This window comes from Schistocerca cancellata, chromosome 1 (genome assembly GCF_023864275.1).
Source record: "Schistocerca cancellata isolate TAMUIC-IGC-003103 chromosome 1, iqSchCanc2.1, whole genome shotgun sequence".
Classification (NCBI taxonomy): domain Eukaryota; kingdom Metazoa; phylum Arthropoda; class Insecta; order Orthoptera; family Acrididae; genus Schistocerca; species Schistocerca cancellata.
The window spans coordinates 215,149,360-215,174,743 of NC_064626.1; the positions used below are offsets into that span (position 1 = coordinate 215,149,360).

The 25,384-nt window shown below is 41.3% G+C and overlaps 1 protein-coding gene across 1 annotated transcript; it reads left to right on the plus strand.

The window, feature by feature from the left end:
- Window positions 1–822, plus strand: LOC126164975 (uncharacterized). Its single transcript, XM_049920286.1, has one exon. It carries the CDS (start codon window positions 1–3, stop codon window positions 820–822), a length of 822 nt encoding a protein of 273 aa, XP_049776243.1.
- The last annotated feature ends 24,562 nt before the right edge of the window (window positions 823–25,384 follow it).

The following is a 25,384-nucleotide window of genomic DNA, read 5'->3' on the forward strand; positions in this document are numbered from 1 at the left end:
ATGGAAATTATTCAGAGACTGCAATACTTACCAACAACATCATCAGTGGTACCTGTATCATCATCACAGAAAGTATCTCTAGGAGTGACTAATGCAGAATCAGATACAGTAACAGAAAATGCAGCAGAAGTACCTAAAGAAGCAATACTAACAGAAGTAGAATCAACAGCAGCGTCAGAAGAACCACGCTCAGTAACAGCAGAAGTAACTCCTCCAGCATTAGAACCAGCTCCTACAGCAGTAACACCATCTACCTCACCAGCAGTAGCAGCACAAACTACTTCACCAGCAATGGCAGAAGAAACACCATCAGCAACAGCAGAAGCAACTCCTCCAACAGTAGAACCAGTTCCTATAGCAGCAGCACCATCTCCCACACCAGCAGTAGCAGAACCAACTCCTTTACCAGTAATAGTAGAAACAACTCCTCCACCAGCAGCAACTAAACCAACTTCACCAACAGCAGAAACAGTACCAGCTCCTCCTCCATCACCTTCAAGAGTATCAGAAAAGAATAGACCAGTCACAGTAAGTAAAGTATCATCCTTGTCTCATGATGAAGTGATACCAAATGATTTGGGAAAACATGTTCCTATAAAACTTGTGGACAGTAAAGTGAAACAAACTTCCAACCGTGTTTCAAACAGACCCAAAAAATTACCAAAGAGAAATGAAGATTTTTTATGGTTTATCCCAAGGAAGTCCAACCGCCACCCAACATTGATTCCAGGGCTGAAAAAACAATTAAATGTTCTCAATTGCCCCATAATACTGTACTCCTACCATCCTGTGACAGTATCTCTATCTTATTTCTACACTTAAATGTCAGGTCTCTGAAAAATAAAGCTGATGTGCTTGGTATACTATTAAAAAGTAACAAAAGAATGATTTTATGTATAAACGAACATTGGTTAAAGGAAGAGGATATAAAACTGTATGTACCATCAGGTTTCAGATTAGCTACATACTTCTGCAGACCCAGTGAATCCTATGGGGGTTCATCCATATACATTAACAATGATCTAGACTTAAAGTTTTCTGTTCTTGAAGTTAGTGACCTATGCATTAAAGGTGTTTTTGAAGCAGCTGCTTTTATTATACCTAGTATACAGCTCATAACTGTGTCTTTATATCACACTCCTGAAAGTAATGTAGAACAATTTATAAAACGTTTAGAAAAACTTGTGATCAGTATACAAAAATATACTAAACACAAAATTTTAATCTTTGGGGATCTAAACATAGACATTAGGAAAATGACAGACAGAAATGTTAATTTAGTAAACATGTTAAGATCCTATAATCTCTTTTGTGCTAATGAAAGTCCTACAAGGCACTCCTCCTGTCTTGACAATCTAATAACAAATGTATACAAATGTGATTTTGAGCTAGGCTTATTTAATGTCGATTACCTGTCAGACCATAGAGGTATATGGGTGAAACTAATTACTAAAAAACCAAAAGAAGACGAGGAACAAACTCAGTGTGTCAGACTATCTACAGATACAAATATTAGCAAGTATAGAGAAGAACTTAAGTCTATAGATTGGAATACTGTTATACATTCCTCCAGAAATGTTGATGAAGCCTTCAGCACATTCCTCAAAATCATTTCTGAAATCTTCCACACATGCTGTCCACTGGTTAAAAAACAAAGAAACAAAAAAGTTAGGAAACCTAGCCACTCAACTTTACAGAAGTGGTTTTCACCCCAATTACAAAAACTGAGACTATTGGTAATTACTTGTCACGATAAGGTCAAAAAGGGAGCAGTAGATAAAGAAACTTACAAAAACCTGAAAAGAAAATATAGATCTGAAATTAAAATAGCCAAGTGTAAGGCAAATGGTGATTTCATTAAAAAATAACACAATAAATGTAAGGCTGCATAGAAAGTAATAAAAGCAGAGCTAGGTATGGATATAAACTACAAAGACAACACAAATGCTGCTAACGTTACTGCTGATGATTTCAATCACTTTTTGTCAACTCTGCCAATCTTAGCCTTCCAACCCACAGCAACCAGAATTCCAATTCAACACATACACCTATTTCTCACCCCATATCTGGCAGAAATTTTCAATAAAACATTACATAGTGTCAGCTTGTAAATGGAGAGAAGTACAAGTAACTGATATAATTACAGCAACCTCTAAATTAGGATACTCTAGATCTGAAGATGTGTATGGCCTGTCAAACTATGTAATCAAAAAAGTTGTAGATCTCATAACATATCCTCTTTGCATACTGATAAACTGGATGCTCTCGAGTGGACACTTTCCAGAATGTCTAAAAAAAACAGTTGTCATACCATATACAAAAAGGGTGACAAGTCCTGTATCAATAATTATAGACCAATTTCACTTGTGCCTATTCTCTCAAAAATAATAGAACATTGCATACTGCAGCAAATATGCATACACCTATCAGACAATAATATATTAAATGATTCTCAGTATGGATTCAGGTCAAACTTATCAACAGTCAAAGCAGTTGAAAACCTTATCTCTTTTGTACTAAGCGCATTTGAGTCAGAATTAACTGCTGAAGCCATTCTAATTGACTTGAGTAAGGCTTTCGACTCAGTTAACCACAAATTATTATTAGATAAACTGTGTTCCTATGGAATCAAACACTTGGAACTCTCACTAATTGAATCATACCTCAGCAATAGAAAACAAATAGCAAAGCATAATGAGCAACAGTCACAGACTTGAAGTATAAAACGAGGTGTTCCTCAGGGCTCAGTGCTTGGCCCTCTACTATTTATATTGTTTGTAAATGACTTTCTGAATAACTTACCCTGTAAATCTATCCTCTATGCTGATGACACAACATTAGCTAATTCTGGAAAGGATATAAACATATTGAAGGAGGAAAGTGAAGAGTGTCTCAAAATATCTAATATCTGGTTTAAAGCTAATGACTTATCTATGAACCATGAAAAGACTGTCAAGATAATCTTCAGTTTATCAAACAGTAACATGGAGTTATCATCTGTTAAACTACTAGGAATACACATTGACTCAAAATTAACTTGAGACACACATACAGATTATGTATGTCGAAAGCTATCATGAGTTATCTACCTACTAGCCAAACTACAAACAAGTGTTACATAAGATTTATTGCTTCAGTCATACTATGCCTTCTTTCATTGCCATCTACAATATGGCATTCTTTTATGGGGTAACTCTCCAGGAGCCAAAAAAATTTTCACTTGGCAGAAGTAAGCAATTAGACGTTTTTACGGAATCACTGACAACAAGACCTCATGTAGACCTTATTTTAGAGACTTAAAAATTCTCACAGTCCCATCCCTTTACATATATTGTTGCCTATTAAACATAAAAGAAAACTTAAACCACTACACTATAAGGAAATCAGTTCATCAACACAATACTCGACAAACAAATATGATTGATATACCCACAACCAGGCTTAAGAAAACCCAATCTAGCTATGAATACATAGGCATAAAATTATTCAACACTTTACCCGTACAGGCTCAATTGGTTTCAATGGATATTTTCAAAACTAAAACCAAAGTGTGGATGAAGAAAAATACTTTCTACAGTGTAGAAGAATTTCAGAATAGTTGTAAAGATGATCTAATTTATTGATAAACTAAGGCTTACTGTTATGTATAGTTATGGATGTAGAGGCAGCTAGCTATAAGCTAATAGGGTACAACACTGTCTTTTTTTCCATGTAATATTTTTGTTATATGAAATATAATGTACAAATAGCTATAATACTTCTGACAACATTGATTGCATGTTAATGCTGATAAATTATGGCTTACTGTTATGTATGGATTTAGGTGTAGAGGCTGTTGTAAGCTAATAGTTTACAACATTGCTATATTTTTACTATGTAATATTTTGGTATGTAAAACATAATGTACAAATAGCTGTAACTCTTCTGACGACATCGATTGCATGTTAGTGCTGAAAGATGGATAAAATAAATAAATAAATCAATAAACAGGTTTCTCATATTTTGCGTAGTATTTAACTAGACATACACACATTTATAATTACATAATATTTTGGTGATAATGTCATATGTTGCTAATAATCTACATCTATGTTAAATATTCTTTTACAGTATAACAACTTTTACTTACTAAAAAGGTTTTAAGCTTTTGTCTGAAAGTGAGGGGCTCATTTATTTCTTTAATTTCTTGTGGTAATTTGTTATACAGTTTTATCCCACTATAAAATATACTTTTTTGCGTCTTTGCCTTGTTCTTTCTATCTAGATGGAGGTGGTGACAAGCTCTTGTTTCATGCTCATGTATTAGGCTGTTTGTGTTGTACATGTTGAGATTTTTCTTAATGAACATTATGTTCTGAAAGATATACTCACAAGAAACAGTTAGAATGCCTAGCTTTCTAAATAATTCTAGACAGTGGGCCCTGTTGTTGCTGTTTGTTATTATCCTTATGGCTCTTTTTTGTCACATACCTCCACAAACCTTCCAACAAACTGTAGGATTCATGATATGCAGAATCAGTGATGTATTTCAATGCAAAGACAGGCAAACACACTATTGAGCAGGTGTTCGTAATGTTTTGGCTCATTAGTATATGACCCAATGACTTGCCTGGCAGAGAGGTAAATTATAGCCACAAACCCTCCACTTGAATCCATCTGCCAATTAGTGAAAACCATACCAAAATCACTATAGTAATTTCTGAGATTGGACTTCACTTACAGACAGAAAAATACAGTGGGGGACTTTATTACGTAACGATACATGTAAATACCCTAAACAGTACATTTGAAACGTATAATACAACTGATTTGAGTTTTACTGTACTGACTGTCTAGATGTCTTACGCTGGATAATAATCTTCATAATTTGCCCCAAATTAATACAACAAATGTAAGTTACACATGTGAAAGGATTCTATTTAAGATGAAATTTAAAAGAAAAAGAAAGAAAAGATATCAGTTACCTGCTAAAATTGGGTACCAACTAAGAACAATCCACAGAAAGGGGAGGTTCAGTTCAATATTCATCAGGCAGTGAAGTCAGAAATCAGAAGAGGATTAGACAGACAGTACACAATCAATTGGAGGACGAAAGTCAAGCCATCAAAGCATACTATATTGAAAGGGACTATTAAACAGCTAAGAACATACAAAATGCAAAAAATCAAGTAAAATCAAACAAAGAGCAATGAAAAGAAATAATCTACAGATCATTACAAATTTGGAATAATTTGTGAACAGTGTAATGTCCTTCCAATAATGTTAAAGATATTGTGGTTCAATTTTTTCTCCAAGAAGTAAGTTAATGTGTGTGGAGTAGATTCATTCAGCATGTCACACATGCCACCATAAGGAGATCCCTTCGGAATGTAGTAGATTCAAAATATACAATAACAATATGACGCTGCTGTAGTGAATAGTACTGATAATAAAATGCCATTAAACTTCTACAAGTTATATTTGCTTGCTCAAGCTATGTTTAACATGGTAACTGTAACAGGTATCTTTTCTTGCAACTATAAATCTTACTTGACCAAAATGATATTTACTGAAAAACAAAATAGATCTGTGTGCTGTAAAGACTTGTGTCAACTAGCAAGTATACTTCTGCAAGTCCCCCCCCCCTCCCTCCCTTCAGTTGGCATCCACAGATTTCATCAAGTTCCACACAAGTTAGTGGAAAGCGGTACAAAAACATCAGTGTCAGAAAGAGAGAAATATATTTGGACTAGTGAAAGAATGCAGTTGTCTATTCAGAAAGTGGAGTGCTTTCCTGTATTGTGAGGATGAAAAATGCAGATTTTAAGAACAGAGTTATAAAGTGGGATGCACTAGAAAATATTGCAGTTCAGCTATTGAAATACACAAAAAATCCACAAATTGCTGGCTCTGTACAGAAAACAAGTTATTAAATAGTCTCAAAAACTATATCCATTTCTTCATTCAAATATTTATTATTTTATTAACTTTCCTTGTCATTATAATACACTACTGGCCATTACAATTGCTACACCAGGAAGAAATGCAGATGATAAACGGGTATTCATTCAACAAATATATTATACTAGAACTGACATGTGATTACATTTTCACGCAATTTGGGTGCATAGATCCTGAGAAATCAGTACCCAGAACAACCACCTCTGGCTGTAATAATGGCCTTGATACGCCTGGGCAAGTCAAACAGAGCTTGGGTGGTGTGTACAGCTACAGCTGCCCATGCAGCTTCAACACGATACCACAGGTCATCAAGAGTAGTGACTGGCGTATTGTGACGAGCCAGTTGCTCGGCCAGCATTGACCAGACGTTTTCAATTGGTGAGAGATCTGGAGAATGTGCTGGCCAGATCAGCAGTCGAACATTTTCTGTATCCAGGAAGGCCCGTACAGGACCTGCAACATGCGGTCGTGCATTATCCTGCTGAAATGTAGGGTTTCGCAAGGACCAAATGAAGGGTAGAGCCATGGGTCGTAGCACATCTTAAATGTAACTTCAACTGTTCAAAGTGCCATCAATGCGAAAAACAGGTGACCGAGACGTGTAACCAATAGCACCCCATACCATCACGCCGGGTGATATGCCAGTATGGCGATGACGAATACACGATTCCAATGTGTGTTCACCGCGATGTCGCCAAACACGGATGCGACCATCATGACGCTGTAAACAGAACTTGGATTCATCCAAAGAAATGACGTTTTGCCATTCATGCACCAGGTTTGTCATCAAGTACACCACTGCAAATGCTCCTGTCTGTGACGCATCGTCAAGGGTAACCGCAGCTATGGTCTCCGAGCTGATAGTCCATGCTGCTGCAAACGTTGTCTAACTATTCGTGCAGAAGGTTGTTGTCTTGCAAACATCCCCATCTGTTGAGTCAGGGATCGAGACGTGGCTGCACGATCCATTACAGCCATGCGGATAAGATGCCTGTCATCTCAACTGCTAGTGATACGACACCATTGGGATCGAGCACGGCGTTCCATATTACCCTCCTGAACCCACTGATTCCATATTCTGCTAACAGTCATAGGATCTTGACCAACGTGAGCAGTAATGTCACAATACGATAAACAACAATTGCGATAGGTTACAATCCAACCTTTATCAAAGTTGCAAATGTGATGGTATGCATTTCTCTTCCTCACACGAGGCATCACAACAATGGTTCACCAGGCAACGCTGGTCAACTGCTGTTTGTGTATGAGAAATTGGTTGGAACCTTTCCTCATGTCAGCACGTTGTAGGTGTCGCCACCAGCGCCAACCTTGTGTGAATGCTCTGAAAAGCTAAGAAAGCTAGCAACAAGAAATTGTATACTTGGAAGTCGCCTAACACAATGTTGGGTGAATTCCAGATAGACCATGTGGCCATCTCCAAGAGATACACAGCAGAAATTCTGAATGTGAAAACGAGAAGAGGATTTTTTGACTCAGACCACTATCTCCTACAGATAAAGACCAGATTACAACCCAATAGAAAAAAGCCAAAACTAAACAAAGTGCTGAGACAAGACCCCGAATACATAAAACGCAACAAGGAAAACATCTTACAGGAAATTAGTCAGACGAACACCACAAACTGGACAGAACTTGTGGACGTCCTCAAATCCACGATGAAATTGGGTCAACCCCTGAGAAGGAGAAAACACAGGTGGTGGAATATAATATGTGACCAAGCAATAGAAGAAAGGACCAATGCCTGAAAAACTTCAATAGTCACAAAACTTCAGGAAAATGGCAACAATTTCTAGTAATCCGAAAACAGACATCGAAAACTATTCGGAGGGAAAAAAGAAATTATGACAAACGGCGACTAGATGAGATAGAACAAGACTTTAAGAAGAACAACACCAGGAATTTTTATAAGATGTTTAAAGAACATATTGCAGGATACCAGCCACCCAATCTTTGCTTCAAGAAATCAGATGGTTCACTAGAAACTAACACGAAGAATAACTGCCAAATCCTCGCAGACTATTTCAACAAACTTCTCAACTGCAAAAGACCTACAGAGGATATTCACTACCAGACATCTACACCAAATCCTGACGCTAAACCGCCAACCATCAACAACATAGTAGAAATTATCAAGACACTGAAAAACAATAGAGCCCCAGGAGAAGATGGAATTATTGCAGAACTATGGAAACTAAATGATGAAAGATTAACAGGAAAAATTCACAAAATCATATTAAACATTTGGGAAACAGAACAGATTCCTTCTGAATGGAAATGTGCACTCATCTATCCACTCTACAAAAAAGGGGACAAAACTGAACCAAATAATTACAGGGGTATCTCACTCGTACCGGTCACATATAAAATCCTATCAAAAGTTCTCACGAATAGATTAGAAGAACAAGCTGACCCACAAATAGGAGAATACCAGGCTGGTTTTCACAATGGACGATCATGCATAGAGCAGATCTGGAATCTGAAAATGATTCTCCAGATGAGAAACACCCGAAACACAGTGGTCACTTTTGTAGATTTTAAAAAGGCCTACGACTCAATAGACAGAGTAGCGGTCTGCAAGAGGCTGGAAGAATTCAGCATTGACAGAAAGACAAGAGCAATCATTCGGGAAACATTAACTGACACAGTCTCCAAGGTTAAATTTATGGGGGATATCTCAGAACCATTTGAAATCCAAACTGGAGTGCAACAGGATGACGGACTTTCACCATTACTCTTTAATATCATTCTTAAAAAATTTATCAGGATATGGGAAAAAAGGTCAAAGGAATCCAAATTGGCATTAGAAAAGATAATAGATTCAATGTGAAGTGTTTAGCTTTTGCGGATGACCTTGCAATCCTCACAAATAATAGAAAAGAAGCCACTAACGCCATAGAGAAGTTACACAAAACTGCAAAAAGAACCGGCCTGCAAATCTCATATGAGAAAACCCAGTACATAGAAAGAGTGCCACAAGACAAAATGCCTATTGTGACAACCCATGGGAAAATCGTACAAGTACCACTTTTTAAGTACCTGAGAGAAATCATCCAGCCATCAGGGATCAACCTAAAGGCCAATGAGGAAAGAATAAAAAAACTACAGAAAGCATATAAACTCATGTGGAACTATTATAACAAAAAGTCCATATCTATTAACGCAAAATTGAGGCACTACAACAATGTCATACTTCCGGAGGCTCTGTATGCATCTGAAACAACACAAATAGGTGGGCAAACTAAAATCAAAGAAATAGAGAAACAAGAAAGGAAAATTCTCAGGAAAATTTTTGGCCCAATACAAGAGCAAGGAATCTGGAAGAAGAGACCAACATCAGAATTATATAAATACACAGACAAGATTACAGATACAATAAGAAAAAGAAGAATGCAGTTCTACGGACATATCCACAGGATGAATGAAAACTGAATTTCAAAGCGAATTCTTTAAGTCATCAACTCAGGCAGGGGAAAAACAAAATGGATAAAAGAAATTGAAGAGGACCTCAGACAATCACACATAACAGTAGCTGAAAACAACAGTAGCTGAAAATAGAACTGAATTCAGGAACATCATCAAAAAACATAAATTTGACATCACAACACAGAAGAGACCAGGATGCAAATGGACAGCGGAGCAAAAGAAACAACACAATGAACACATGAAGAAAATTTGGGCTCAGAAAAAACATAAACAATCATCATAAAGGAATTCAAGTTCAAACGCTCTCTTAAATGGGAATAATCGAAAATAATAATAATAGTGCAGCAATGGTGGCAGCTGATCTGATTTTTAAGAACAAAATTACAAACTTCCACTCACCTGTTTCATGTTACAACTCCAGTGGGGGCGGGGGAGGGGGGGGAGTGGAAAAGAGAGAAATAAAAAAAAATGATGGTCCTCAGTGGAATAGAGTAATGTGTAGTGCTGGAATGGACACAGGGAATGCACTACGTGGGTAGGGACAATGACTAACAAAGGTTGAGGCCAGGAGGGTTACGGGAATGTAGGATATATTACAGGTAGAGTTCCCAACTGTGCAATTGAAAAAGGCAGCTATTGGTGGGAAGGACCCAGATGGTACAGGATACGTATTGGGTGGTGTACTCAGCAACAGGGTGGTATAGCTGTTTCTTGACCACAATCTGTCGGTGGGTTGAGTACAACCAGGTGAAGCAAATGAGAGAGAAGGTGTTCAGATTCTGGAGGAATGAGGATAGGGTGTCCCCACCCTCAATCCAGATCACAAAGATATCACCAATGAAACTGAAACATGTGAGGGGTTTGGGATTGTCAGGGTTTAGGAAGGATACTTCTAGATTACCCGACAATAGGTTGGCATGGGATGGTGCCCTGCAGGTGCCCATAGCTGTACACCAGATTTGTTTGTAGGTAATGCTTTCACAGGAGAAGTAATTGTGGGTGAGGATATGGTTGGTAATGGTGACTAGGAACAAGGTTGTTGGTTTGGTATCTGTTGGGCATTGGGAAACATAATGCTTAGTAGTGGTAAGGCCATGGGTAATAATAATGTTAGTGAAAAGGGAGGTGGCATCAGTAGGGATGAGCAGGCCACCAAGTCGTAAAGGAACAGGAACTGTGGAGAGTTGGTGGAGGAAATGGTTGGTATCTTTTATATAGGGCAGTAGGTTGTGGGTGTTGGTCTATGACAGCAGAGATTCTCTCAGTGGGGGCACAGTAACTGACCACAATGGGGTGTCCTGGATGGGTGGTTTTATGGACTTTAGGAAGCATGTAGAAAAGTATGAGTGTGGGGAGTGGTAGGAGTGAGGAGAGAGATGGACTCTGGGGAGAGGTTCTGGGATGGGCTAAGGATTTGAGGAGAGACTGGAGATCTTGCTGGTTTTCTGGAACGGGGTCATTATGGCTGGGTTTGTAAGTGCATTGAACTCACAGCTAGGGGAGTCCATCTGCCAGAAATCCTTGCAGTTCAAAACAACAGTGGTGGAGACTTTATCAGCAGGTACAATTATAAGACAGGGATCAGCTTTTAGGTGGTGTATTGTAGTTCTTTCTGTGGAATGTAAGGTTAGTTTTCATGTTGACCAATTTGGGGAATGACAGTGTGGCAAGGTTTGAGGTTAATAAATTCTGGAAAGTTAACAAGGGGTGATTTGGTGGAAGTGGGGGTGGATCACAGTTGGATGGAGGAGTGAACTGTGTCAAGCAGGGTTCAACATTGGTCTTTGTTTGTGTCTGATTGGTAGGTTTGGTGGCAAAAAAGTGTTTCCACTGTAAGGACTGGGAGAAGGAGAGAAGGTATTTAACAAGTCCTGCTTGATAGAATTTGGAAGTGGGACAAAAGGTGAGGCCGTTTTAAGGACTGATTCTTTTGTGGGGCTTAGGATTTTGGAGCAAAGGTTCATGACTATGTTTTGGGTCTGTTTAGGTTCTGGATTCAGTATGGTGGTGGAAGGGAGTTTTCCAGGTGGATAAATGTAGAAGGTCTGCACAACAGGGTTTGTCAATTATGTGTGGGTGTGGAGGAGATTTTGAGGTTTTTGAAGAGATGGTAGACAAGGATGGTCCAAGGTGGGAGTAGGAAGTGAACAGGGTGGAGAGCAAGAGTTTCAATGTGTAATATGTGATCCAGGAATTTCAGACTGCATAGCAGGAGAATTTTACAGATGGAGAGAAGGTATTGCAAGGAGGTCTGCACTTGATTGACATGGTTTTGCTGGACTATGTTGGTGAGAGTTAAGGATTGGGAGAATCTGAGCAGATAAGAGATCACCGTGGAAGAAAGGATGGCAGCAGGTGATGTGTAATTTGATGGTAAGGCCATTTGGGGGGATTCCATGAGCAAAGCAATAATGCAGGAACATTGTGTAGGACTGGGTTCTGGTTAGGGATAAGGGAACTTCTCTGTCCCAACGTAGACAGAAGAAGGAAGGATTCTTGCCGGTGGACAAAAACACAAAAAATATGTAAAGAACATGAAATTCTGTCCGAAAAAAATCGAAAAAATACACCCAAACACATGAGAACAATCAAGAAAAGGATGGAATGGATGAAATATGGGGAAACAGGATGAAATCTGAGGGAGTAGGCCATTAGTGAAATGCAAAAACCAACTGGAACTGGCATGAAGACACAATGAGATCAAAGAAAAAACAAATAAAAAATATTGTAATATGGGCTGCACATCTGTGGGTGGATAAGTGTGAAGAAGGACGGCAGCACAAGTGACTAGATTAGGTGAAGTTAGTAGGTGTGAACTAAAATAGACAGGAGGAGGATTGGGGGTGGGGGGGGTGAGTAGTTGGTAGGATGAAATACAAGTCTGTGTGTCACGGGGGGGGGGGGGGGGTGAGTAGTTGGTAGGATGAAATACAAGTCTGTGTGTCACAGGAAATGTATGGGACATAACACCCAAAGATATGCAAATGTGATGCAGGAAAAATGATCAGTCTGAAGGTATAAGATAAATGATATTGGCGGGAGTAATGTGGAAGACCAACAATCAGAGTGGTCTTGAAACCATCTATTGTGCAGAGTCAAAACATTTGGTACAGTGTGCACAGTAAGTATAGCATTAAGTGTGGTTTTTAAGGCAACAAGTGAAACAGAGGAAAGAAGAGAAATTAGGACAGGCAGTGAGTATAGTAATGCATTAGAAAACAGTAACAATGGAAAACACCACTGTGTTACAGCATGGAAGATAAGCAGTCAGGTAAAATCAAACAATGGAAATGCCAGGATGGATTGTAACAATATTATGAAATGATAGTTGCTTCTCACCATATAGTGGTGATGCTGAGCCACAGACAGAAACAACGGAAAGAACTTTCTTGAGAACAGACAACATACAGACACATATTCACACAAATGCAACTCTCACACACATGACCATGGTCTCTGGCTGCTGAAGCCAGACTACGAGCAGCAACTGAAGATGGGAGAGGCAACCAGTGTGGGGGTAAGAAGGACACTGGGAAGGGGAGGGGAGACATAGCAGGGTAGGGGTGGGGTGGGGCACGGTTAAGTGCTGCTTGTGGCACATACAGGGGTGAGGTGGAGAGATTTTTGGACAGCTAGGTGCAGGTTAGACAGCCTGCGGAGAGTGGGAGGGGTTGTAGTGGGAAAAGAGAGATGTTAAAAAGCTGATGATGTATTGATGGAGTAGAGGGCTGTGTGGTGCTGAAATGGGAACAGGGAAGGAGTAGATGGATAAGGACAATGACTAACAAAGATTGAGGCCAGGACAGTTACAGGGACATAGGATATATATCACAGGGAGAGTTCCCACCCATGGAATTCAGAAAAGCTGATGTTGATGGGAAGGACTCAGATGGCACAGGCTGTGAAGCAGTCACTGAAATGAAGAATGTCATTTTGGCAGCTTGCTAAGAAATGGGATGCTCCAGCTGTTGCTTGGGGACAGTTTGGCGGTGAACATTCTTGTGGACAGAAGGCTTTTTGGTTGTCATGCGCACATAGAATGCAGCACAGTGGTTGCAGCACAGCCCATAGATCATATGACTGGCCTCACAGCTAGCCCTGCCTTTCATGGGATAGGTGATGCTTGTGACTGGGTTGAAGTAGGTGGTGGGACTGTTCTTGCATCTAGGTCTATTAGAGGGATATGAGCCATGACACAAGGTGTTCAAAGTAGGGGTTATGTATGGATGGACGAGGATACTGTGTAGGGTCAGTGAGTGGTGGAATACCACTGTGAGAGGGATGGGAAGAACAGCAGGTAGGTCATTCCTCATTTCAAGGCATGACAAGTGGTAGTCGAAATCCTGGCAGAGAATGTGATTCAGCTGTTCCAGACCTGGGTAGTACTGAGTCATGATGGGAGTGCTCCTCTGTGACTGTGCAGTGGGACATTGGAGGTGATGGGTAACTGGAGAGATAAGACACAGGAGATCTGTTTTTGTACAGAGGGTAATTATGGTCTCTGAAGGCCTGAGACCCTCAGTATATTTCAAGAGAGACCGCTCATCACTACAGAAGCATCAGCTGTGAGTGACTAGGTTGTATGGAAGGGACTTCAGGTATGTAATGGATGGCAACTGTGAAAGTGGAGGTATTGCTTGTGGTTGGTAGGTTTGGCATGGACAGAGTTACTGAGGTGCAGGTCAATATTGAGGAAGATGGGCTGTTCGGTTGAGTAGAACCAAGTGAAGCAAATAGGAGAGAAGGTGTTGAGGTTCTGGAGGAATGTGAATAGGATATCCTCACCCTTGACCCAGATCATGAAGATGTCAGCAATGAACCTGAAACAGGTGAGGGGTTTGGGATTCTGGGTGTTTAGGAAGGATTCCTCTAGGTGGACTGTGATAGGCTGGCATAGGATGGTGCCATCTGAATGCACATAACCATACAATGGAATTGTTTGTAGGTGATGCCTTCAAACAAGAAGTGTAACTGTGGGTGAGGATACAGTTAGTAATGGCAACTAGGTAGGAGGTTGTTGGTTTGGTATCTGTTGGGCATTGGGAAAGGTAGTGTCAATAGTGGTAAGGCACTGCATATTAGGGCTGTTAGTGTAAAGAGAGATGACATCAATAGAAATAAGCAGTGCACGATGTGGCGAAGGAACAGGAAGTGTGAATCTGACAGCTGGTGGAGTCTCTCTGCCAGGTAATAAGTGCTGTTCAAAACAAAAGTGGTGAAGCCTTTATTAGCAGGTAGCATTATAAGGTCGTGATCAGATTTGAGGTGGTGGATTGTGGTTTTTTCTGTGGATGTGAGATAAGTTTGTATGTTGAGGGATTTGAGGAATGATTGTGTGGACAGTTCAAGGTTAAGAAATTCTGGAAAGTTAACAGGAAGTGATTTGGGAGCAGTGGGGTGGATCATGGTTGGGAGGAGAAGTGAACTGAGTCAGGCAATGTTCAACATTGGTCTTTGGTTGAGTCTGATTGGTAGGGTGGAGAGAGGGTCTTTAACAAGTCCTGCATGACTGAATGGGGACTGGGCTGAAAGGTGAGGCCTTTGGAAAGGACTGATACTTCTGCAGGGCTACAGCTTTTGGAGAAAAGGTTCTTCACTGTGTTTTGGGTCTGTTTTGGTTCTGGACTCTGTATGTTGGCGGAAGAGAGTTTTTGAGGGTGGATAAATGTAGTAGGTCTGTGAGACAGAGTTTATCAGCTATGAGGGACTGTGGGGGAAGTTTGGAGTTTCTTGTAGAGGTGGTGGATAGTGGTAGTCCAAGTGAGAGTAGGAAGTGAATAGGCTGTAGAGTTTTCTGAGGTGATGTGCATGTTGCTCTAGTTCCTGGAGGGCAATAGTTTCAATGTGTGATATGGGATTCAGGAATTCGGGATTACATAGCAGGACAATTTTGTGAATGTGGAGAAGTTATTGCAAGAAGGTCTGCACCTGACTGATATAGTTTTGTAGAACCTTGTTGATAAGCGTTAAGGATTGGTGGAAAATGAACAGATAGAGGTCATTGTGGAGGACAGGTGGCAGCTGGAGATGTGTAATTTATTGCTAAGCCCATTTCGTGGTTCCATGAGCCAAGATATAATGCAAGAACAGTGCATGGGACAGGTTCTAACTAGGGATAAGGAAATTTTCTGTGGTGACACAGATGGAAGGAACAAGGATCGATGGTGATGGATAAAAACGCGTAAAAATACGTAAAGAACGTGGAATTATGTCCGAAAAATTCGAAAAAATACACCCAAACATCCAAAAAATATCACGAAATAGATGAAACGGATGAAGTAATGGGAAACAAAATGAAATCTGAGAGAGTAGGCCAATAGTGAAAGGCAAAAACCAAGTGAAACTGGAATGAAGACACAATGAGATAAAAGAAAAAATAAATAAAAATATTGAAATTAAGTTTGAAGGAGGAGGACAGCAGATGTGACTAGATTAGGTGAAGTTATTTGGTGTGAAATGGAAGAGAGGGGTTGGTAGGGTGAGGCACAAGTTCATGTAGCACAGAAAAGGTATGGGGAAATAACAGCTGAAAATACTTGAGAGTGATGCAGGAAGAGTGATCAGTTTGAAGGTATTGGATTAGTGATATTGGCAGGAGTAATGTGGGATATGAGATGTTGCACCAACAATCAGCACAGTCTTATAGCCATCTGTTAAGTATGGCCAATATGGTTGACATAGTGTGCCTCGTAAGTATAGCATGCAGTGTGGTCTATAAGATAAAAACAGGAAAGAGGAGGAAGTAGTGAGGACACTGAATACAGCAATGCATTAGAAAATAGTAACAGAGGAAAACAGCACTGGATTACAGGATGCAAGATAAGCTGTCAGGGAAAATCAAAATGTCGAACATCCAGGATGGAAGAAACAGTATTATGAAAAGAACAGTTGCTACTCACCATATAGTGGAGATGCTGTGTCACAGATAGGAACAACAAAAAGAGCTTTTGGCCAGCAAAGCCTTTGTTGAAAATAGACAAAACACACACACACAAATGCAACTGACACACACATGGCCACACTTGACCACAGTCTCTGGCTCTTGAAGCCAGACTGGGAGCAGCAGAGTGTGATGGGAGAGGTAACTGGGTGATGAGTTTAAGGAGGAGACTGGAGTGGGGTGGGGAGGGATAGCAGGGTGCGAGTGGGGGACAGTAGAGTGCTGCTTGTGAAGCACACAGGGATGAGGTGGAGAGAGGGTAGGGCATCTATGTGCAGAGGCAGAGGAGGGGGGGGGGGGAGGGAGGGGAAAGTGGCATACAAGAAAAGGAGAAAAGTAAAAAGACTGAGGATGAGTTGGTAGAATAGAGGGCTGTGCAGTGCTGGAATGGGAATAAGTAAGGGACTAGATGGGTAAGGACAATGACCGATGGAGGCTGAGGCCAGGAGGGTTATGGAAGCATGGGATATATTGCAGGGAGACTTCCCACCCACACAATTCAGAAAATCTGATGTTGATTGTAAGGATCCAGATGCCACATCCTGTGAAGCAGTCATTGAGATGAAAAACATTGTGTTGGGTGGCTTGCTCAGCAATGGGGTGGTCCAGTTGTTTCTTTGCCACAGTTTGTCAGTGGTAATCCATGTGAATAGACTGGTTGTTGGTTTTGATGCCCACGTAGAAAACAGCACAGTAGTTGCAGCTTAGCGTGTATATCACATGACTGGTTTCTCAGGTAGCCCAGTCTTTGATAGGATAGGTGATGCTTGTGCCCGGGATGGAGGTTGTATGGTACAGGTCTTGAATTTAGGTCTATTACAGGAATATGAGCCATGACACCAGGGGCTGGGAGCAGGGGATGTGTGAGGATGGACAAGGATATTGTGTAGGTTCGGTTGGTGGTGGAATGCCACTGTGAGAACTTTGGGAAGGCTACTGGGTAGGACATTCCTCATTTCAGGTTAAGATGGGAAGAAGTTGAAACCCTGGCAGAGAATATGATTCAGTTGCTCCAATCCTGGATTGTACTGAGTCATGAGGGGAATGCTCCTCCATGGCCAGACATGGGACTTTGGGAGGTGATTGGTGAATGGAGAGATCAGGTACAGGAGATGTGTTTTTGTACAATGTTGGGAGCGTAATTACTATCTGTGAGAGCCTCAGTGCCACCCTCAGTATAATTTGAGGGGGACTGCTCATGACTACAGATGTGCCAACCCCTCGGTGGCTAGGAAGGTATGGAAGGGACTTGTCAGTATGGAATGGAGGCAGCTGTAGAAGTGGAGGTATTGCTGGTGGTTGGTGGGTGTGATATGGACAGAGGTACTTATGTAGCCAGCTTTGAAGTGGAGGTCAACATCGAGGAAAGTGACTAATTTGGTTGAGTATGATCTGGCGAAGTGAACAGGGGAGAAGATGTTCAGATTCTGGAGGAATGTGGATAGAGTATCCTCACCCTTGATCCAGATCATGAAGATGTCTTCAGTGAATCTGAATGAGCTGAAGGGCTTGGGATCCTGCATGTTCACAGAAGGATTCCTCTAGATGAGCCTTTGATAGGCCAGCACAGGGTGGTGCCACACTGGTGTCCATAGCCGTCCCAAGATTTGTTTGTAGGTAATTCATTCAAAGGAGAAACAATCATGGGTGAGGGTATAGTTGGTAACGCAACCTAGGAAGGAGGTTGTTGGTTTGGAATCCGTTGTGTTTTGAGAAAGGTAGAGTTCAACTGCAGTAATGCCATGGGTATTAGGCATGCTGATGTAAAGGGAAGTGGCATTAATAGTGATGAGCAGAGCACAAAATGGTAAAAGAACAGCAACTGTGGAGGGTCAGTGGAGGAAATGGTTGGTATCTTTTATATAAGAACATAGGTTGTGGATAATAGGCTGATGGTGTTGGTCTACAGGAGCAGACATTTTCTCCGTGGGGGCACAGTAACTGGCCACAATGGAGAATCCTGGGTGGTTGGCTTTACTTTAGGAAGAATGTAAAGGTAGGAGAGTGGTGAGTGGTAGGATGAGGAGAGAAACAGACTCTAGGGAGAGGTTCTGGGATGGGCCTAAGGATTTGAGGAGAGACTGGAGATCCTGCTGGATTTCTGGAATGGGGTCACTGTGCCAAGGTTTATAGCTGGACGAATCTGACAGCTGGCGGATTCCTTCTGCCAGGTAGTCCTTGCAGTTCAAAACAACAGTTCTGCAGCCTTTGTCAGCAAGTACACAATGTGATCAAAAGTAGCTGGACATCACCAAAACCATATTTTTTTCATATTAGGTGCATTGTGCTGCCACCTACTGCCAGGTACTCTATATCATTGACCGCAGTAGTCATTAGACATCGTGAGAGAGGATAATGGGGTGCCCCGCAGAACTCATGGACTTCAAACGTGGTGAGGTGATTGGGTGTCACTTGTGTCATACGTCTGTACAAAAGATTTCCACACTCCTAAATATCCCTACATCCGCTGTTTCTGATGTGATAATGAAGTGGAAAAGTGAAGGGACACGTACAGCACAAAAGTGTACAGGCCAACCTCGTCTGTTGACTGACAGAGACCACTGACAGTTGAAGAGGGTTGTGATGTGTAATAGGCACACATCTATCCAGACCATCACACAGAAATTTCAAACAGCATCAGGATCCACTGCAAGTACCATGACAGTTAGGTGGGAGGTGAGAAAACTTGGATTTCATGATCGAGCAGCTGCTCAAAAGCCACACATCACACTGGTAAGTGCCAAATGATCCCTTGCTTGATGTAAGGAGCGTAAACATTTGACAATTGAACATTGAAAAAAACACTGTATGGAGTGACGAATCACGGTACACAATGTGGCAATCCAATGGCAGGCTATGGGTATGGCAAATGCACGGTGAACGTTATCTGCCAGCGTGCGTAGTGCCAACAGTAAAATTCGGAGGTGGTGATGTCCAGGGCATACCCAGGATCTGAACTGGGGGGGGGGGGGGGAGGGGGGGGGCAGTTCATACTATACTCAGGAAACAAGGGCTCGAGATAACATATAGCACTTCTTATTAAATAAAACACTAAACCAGTGAAAAACAGCTTTTAATAAACATTTTAAATACAAAAATGCACTTGTACAATCCGCATGCAGCATTTCTTATTAAATAAAACAGTAAACTAGTGAAAAACTGCGAATATCTTCTAGAGGGGGGGGGGGGGGCACCTGCCCCTCGCTGGGTATGCCCATGGGTGATGCACCCCCTGTTTTGCGTGGCACTATTGCAGCACAGGCCTACATTGATGTTTTAAGCACTTTCTTGCTTACCCCTGTTAAAGAGCGATTCGAGGATGGCGATTGCGTCTTTCAACATGATCGCGCACCTGTTCATAATGAACGGCCTGTGGCTAGTGGCGGATTTAAAAATTTTGCGCCCCTAGGCACACTATATTATATGACCACCGCCCCTCCCCCCCCCCCCCCCCCAAAAAAAACATGTTTTAAATAATAGCTATTACCCAATAGCTTCACAACTGCCGTTTTGGGTGGGAGCACTGTGAGCTGTTTCCGTCCTCTGCTATTCGTTCTTCTGAAGGACGCGTCAGCGGTTTAGTCGCGTTCAATCAAAGTGTAAAATGGTTCTTGAACTGTACTTGGTGTATGGCAGTGGATACAACAAACTAAAAACTGCATTGTGTTAACACATTCTTCTGTCGAAAGACAACAGAAACGAACACAAGAAAAATAACTTTTCTTTTACGGCCTAAAAATTAAGCAGGGCATGTAGGAAACAACGGATTTTTGTTATAGGCCTACATTCACTTTTAATATGTTCTTTTACACGAAACCGTTGAAAATGAAAATAAAAAAGTTGTGTTACGATCTAAAAACTGAAGCAAACGTGTCATACAGTAGAAATTAATAGTACTTTTACAGAGATGCATTGAAAATTAAAATTAAATTGTCGTTTTTCGACCTAATAAACTGAATGTGTTGCAGATAAAAAAAACACGTTCGGTATTAATATGTGAATCTATAGGAAAGCATAAGAAATGAAAATGAAATACAGATATTGGTGCACGAAATAATAAGTGAATACAGCCAAACAAACACTGAACCAGATTTGCTGTTACATAATTTTACAGACTAGTGTGGAAAAATCAAATAGTTAACGTGTAAAGCGCTAAGGTCTATGTAGCTGGAAGCTGCGTAATAAGTGCACACAATACCTTTAATCCATGTAGGGGCTGAACGTATTTATCGACAGAACTGAACTACATTATTAATTAACACTTTTTCGTCTGAGCGTACTCTCCGATAACGTATATTTCCACTATAACTATACATTTCAGCAGACCAAAAATATACATCGGTTGAAATATACCTGTACTACAAGTATGTCAGCCAGGATGGCCGAGCGGTTTGAGGCGCTACAGTCTGGAACCACGCAACCGCTACGGTCGCAGGTTCGAATCCTGCCTCGGGCATGGATGTGTGTGATGTCCTTAGGTTAGTTAGGTTTAAGTAGTTCTAAGTTCTAGGAGGTTGATGACCTCAGAAGTTAACTCCCATAGTGCTCAGAGCCATTTTTTAACTACAAGTATCAGCACGACTTGACTGTACAGTGCCTTGCGGCCTGGGTCATTCGGGTATTATTTAGTATTGTCAGGCACCTTTGGTCACGTCTGCACGTAAACGAAGTTTAGTTCCGCTTTTTGCCATCAGAAATTGTAAAATAAACAGGTAATACGTAGTTTGTAAATCCAATGAATGTGCTTTAAGTTATAATAAAAATCACATAATAATCTTAAATTTTTAAAACTAACATGAATAAATAAACTAACTCACCAGTCAGCAAAGTTTGTGTCTGGCTTTGACGGCGAAAACTCAATCATATCTTCATAGTTCAGATGGTTATCAGTTAGGAGGTTGGCTTCGATGTGAAGAATGGACAAGGCATTCAATGTCTCCTCAGATAACATAGAATGTAGGTACGATTTCAGTCTTTTAAAAGCCGAAAACGAGCATTCTGCTGAACAGTTTGTAAGTGCCATAAATAGAAATATCCTAAGGGCAATGTCAACATTTGGAAACAATTACTATAACCTCTCTTTTGGTAAAAATTTAACTCATTTCGACTGGTATATCACTAATCTCAGAAGATTTCAAAAGTTCCGTGAAATGTACACATTCACTAGGGAATGCTGTTCAAGTACCTAGTCTTGTTGGCAGTTGATGTATGTGTTGTCATTTGTGTGACACTACTCTTATGTCTACACGCAGATGCACCTTTTGTTCAAACATAAAATAAAAATAACCTTTCCTTGAAGAAAAAAAGCTTAGTTAAGAAGTTTAATATAAAATTTACAATGCCACGTACTGTTCCATTCCATAGAGTGGGAACTTCGATATCGTGCAGGCTGCAGCACAATAGATGAGGCAAATAAAAGTTGGTTTCTTCTTCTTTTTTGGTCAAAATAAGTAACTAAGTAAATAAATAAAATTTTTAAACTGTTGTTTAACTGACTGAGACGTGTAAGCAATGGCACCCCATACCATCACGCTGGGTGATATGTCAGTATGGCGATGACGAATACACGCTTCCAATGTGCGTTCACCGCAATTTCGCCAAACACGGATGCGACCATCATGATGCTGTAAACCGAACCTGGATTCATCCGAAAAAATGACATTTTGCCATTCCTGCACCCAGGTTCATCGTGGAGTACACCATCGCAGGCGCTCCTGTCTGTGATGCAGCGTCAAGGGTAACTGCAACCATGGTCTGCGAGCTGATAGCCCATGCTGCTGCAAACGTCGTCGAACAGTTCGTGCAGATGGTTGTTGTCTTGCAAACGTACCCATCTGTTGACTCAGGGCTCCAGACGTGGCTGCACTAACCGTTACAGCCATGTGGATAAGATGCCTGTCATCTCAACTGCTAGTGATATGAGGCCGTTGAGATCCATCACGGCGTTCCGTATTACCCTCCTGAACCCACCGATTCCATAACCTGCTAACAGTCATTGGATCTCAACCAACGCGAGCAGCAATGTCACGACACGATAAACCACTATCACAATAGGCTACAATCCGACCTTTATCAAAGTCGGAAACATGATCCTATGCATTTGTCCTCCTTACACGAGGTATCACAACGACATTACACCAAGCAACACCGATCAACTGCTCTTTGTATATGAGAAATCGGTTGGAAACTTTCCGCATGTCAGCATGTTGTAGGTGTTGCCACTGGTGCCAACCTTGTGTGAATGCTCTGAAAAGCTAATCATTTGCATATCACAGCATCTTTTTCCTGTAGTTAAATTTCGCGTCTGTAGCATGTCATCTTCGTGGTGTAGCAATTTTAATGGCCAGTAGTGTAAATCCGCCACTGCCCATGGCAGAATGATTACACGACAATAACATCGCTGTAATTGACTGGCCTAAACAGGGTCCTGACCTGAATCCTACAGAACACTTTGAGATGTTTTGGAACGCCGACTTCATGTCAGGACTCACCAACCGACATCAATACCTTTCCTCAGTGCAGCACTCTGTGAAGAATGGGCTGCTATTCCCCAAGAAACATTCCGGCACCTGATTGAATGTACGCCTGCACAAGTGGAAGCTATCATCAAGGCTAAGGGTGGGCCAAAACCATATTGAATTCCAGCATTACTGATGGAGGGGGCCACGAACTTCTGGTCACATAGTGTAGGATTACACGGTCAGGATCAGTTTCTATGTGTTGGATTGCAGTTCTTTCTGTGGGTGTAAGATTAGTTTGCATATTGAGAGATTTGTGGAATGATGGTGAGACAAGGTTCAAGATTAAGAATTTCTGGAAAGTTGACAGGGGTGGTTTGGGGGCAGCGGGTGAGAGGGGGGGAGGGGGGGTTACAGTTGGATGGAGGAGTGGTGCAACCAACGTACTGCATTCACTGTGCACATGGCAACCAACAAGCTTTCTGTCCACATGAATGTTCACCGAGGAACTGTCCCCAAGAAACATCTGGACCATCCCATTTCTTATTACACCGCCCAACATGACATTCTTCATTTCAGCATTTCAGTGACTACTTCACAGCCTGTGCCATCTGGATCCTTCCCATCACCACCAGCTTTTAATGAAATGGGAACTCCCCCTGCAATATATCCTATGTTCCCGAAAACCTTCTGGTCTTAACCTTTGTTAGTCATTGTCCTTTCCCATCCAACTCCTTCCCTGTTCCCATTCCAGCACTATGCAGCCCTCCATTCCACCAAAGCACCCTCAGCCTTTTTTCTTCTCTCCTTTTCCACTATTTTGCCCCACTCCATTAGCCATCTGATGATGGAGGTCTTGTGGGCCAAAAGCTCACTTTCTGGCAGTCTTTTTGTTATACCTATCTGTGATTCAGCACCTCCACCATATGGTGAGTAGGAACTAATCTTTTCATAATACTGTTTCATTCCATCCTGGATGTTCCAATGTTTGATTTTACTTTACAGTTTATCTGCCATCCCGTAACATAGTGCTGTTTTCCTTTGTTACTATTTTCTAATGTGTTACTATACTCAGTGTCCACCCTGCATCCTCTTCTTTCCTGTGTTTCTCTTTTTGCCTTGCAAATCAAATGCACACACTGCTTACAAGCCACATTGTATCAGCCATATCAATGACTCAGTCTGCTATTAGTTAGTTGGTATTTCAGAATACATTGATATTTTATCACCAGTTGCCTTTTCATCAAATGTAAATTTTATGTCCCTCTTAATATATTTCTTCCAGCTTCTTGCTAGGAATTCTAACACTTTGAAGTCTACATAATGTCTATGACTGTATGAAGATTTGTTTCTGCCAAAGTTGGCATGTAGGACAGAAATATGATGCATATTATTCAGTTTCTGCAATACAAATTACCCACAAAAAGACATTTTTAATATAAGGAAATTGGCTGTGCATTCACCTGGAGCAGTTTCGCGAAATCATGGGAACTCTAAATCTGAAGTCACCAGATGTAGGTCCTCCCAAATGTGAGTCCAGTGCACTAATCACTGTGTGAACTCCTTCAGTTGCTCTGATAGAGCATGTCGACACACATAACAGGAAAAAGTGTTCTCTAGTTTACAACTCTGTCTGGTAGAAAGTGCACACACACAACCATACAGAGACCCAAAAGCACACAACCTCCTTCTGGTGACACTGAATATTGATTATCGATTACTGAGAACAGTTACTTGGACTGATGGAGGGAGTAGGAGTAAGGAAGGATGCACAAGGCAAGGAGGGAACAGCAAGGTAGAAGTAGGAAAGACAGATGACTCAGTGGCTCCACAACAAGACAGAAGACATTCTGAGGTGATAGAGCATATAAGAGATATGGAAAGAGGGGGGGGATGAGAGGAAACTGGAGACAGAAGGGGAGATGGGTAGAAAAGGGGGAAGAGGGAGAGTGACAGAGAGAGAGAGACAGAGAGATAGAGAGAGAGAGAGAGAGAGAGAGAGAGAGAGAGAGAGAGAGAGAGAGAGAGAAAGAGAGAATGCCCAGTTTTTTGGGGGGGTTGGGGGTGGGGGGGAGGGTTAAGTTGCAAGAGAAGGCAATACATGAGAGGTATGCAAAGGAGTGGTGGGGAGAATGACAGAAGGGAAAACGGAGAAGTTAAAGTAAGGTGGTGGAGAAGAGGTTAGCAGAGGTTTAGGCTGGGGGACTACGAGACTTCAGGATGTGCTGGAGAGACAAGTCCTTCCTGTATAATTAGGAGAAATTTGTACTGGAAAGGAGTATCCAAATTGCACACATAGTGAAGCAAATGTTAAAGCAATTTGTGTTGTGAAATGCAGCATGTTCAGCAAATGTACAGTATAGCTAGTGATTGGCTACATTTTGGCAGTAGCAGTTCATACGAATAGATGTTTGGTTACCTGTCACATCTACTTACAGTGCTGCACATTAAGTGCAGCATGGGATACATATAGCATGTCTGCTTTCATGTATGGATCTGCCTTTTATCAGATATGAAATGCCTGTGACTGGACTGTGGTAGGAGGTGGTGGGTGGGTGTATGGGACAGAACTTGTACCTTGGTCATCCACAAGGGAATATCT

Coding starts and splice junctions, on each gene's coding strand:
- LOC126164975 (XM_049920286.1), top strand. CDS start 1: ATGGAAATTATTCAGAGACTGCAATACTTACCAACAACATCATCAGTG.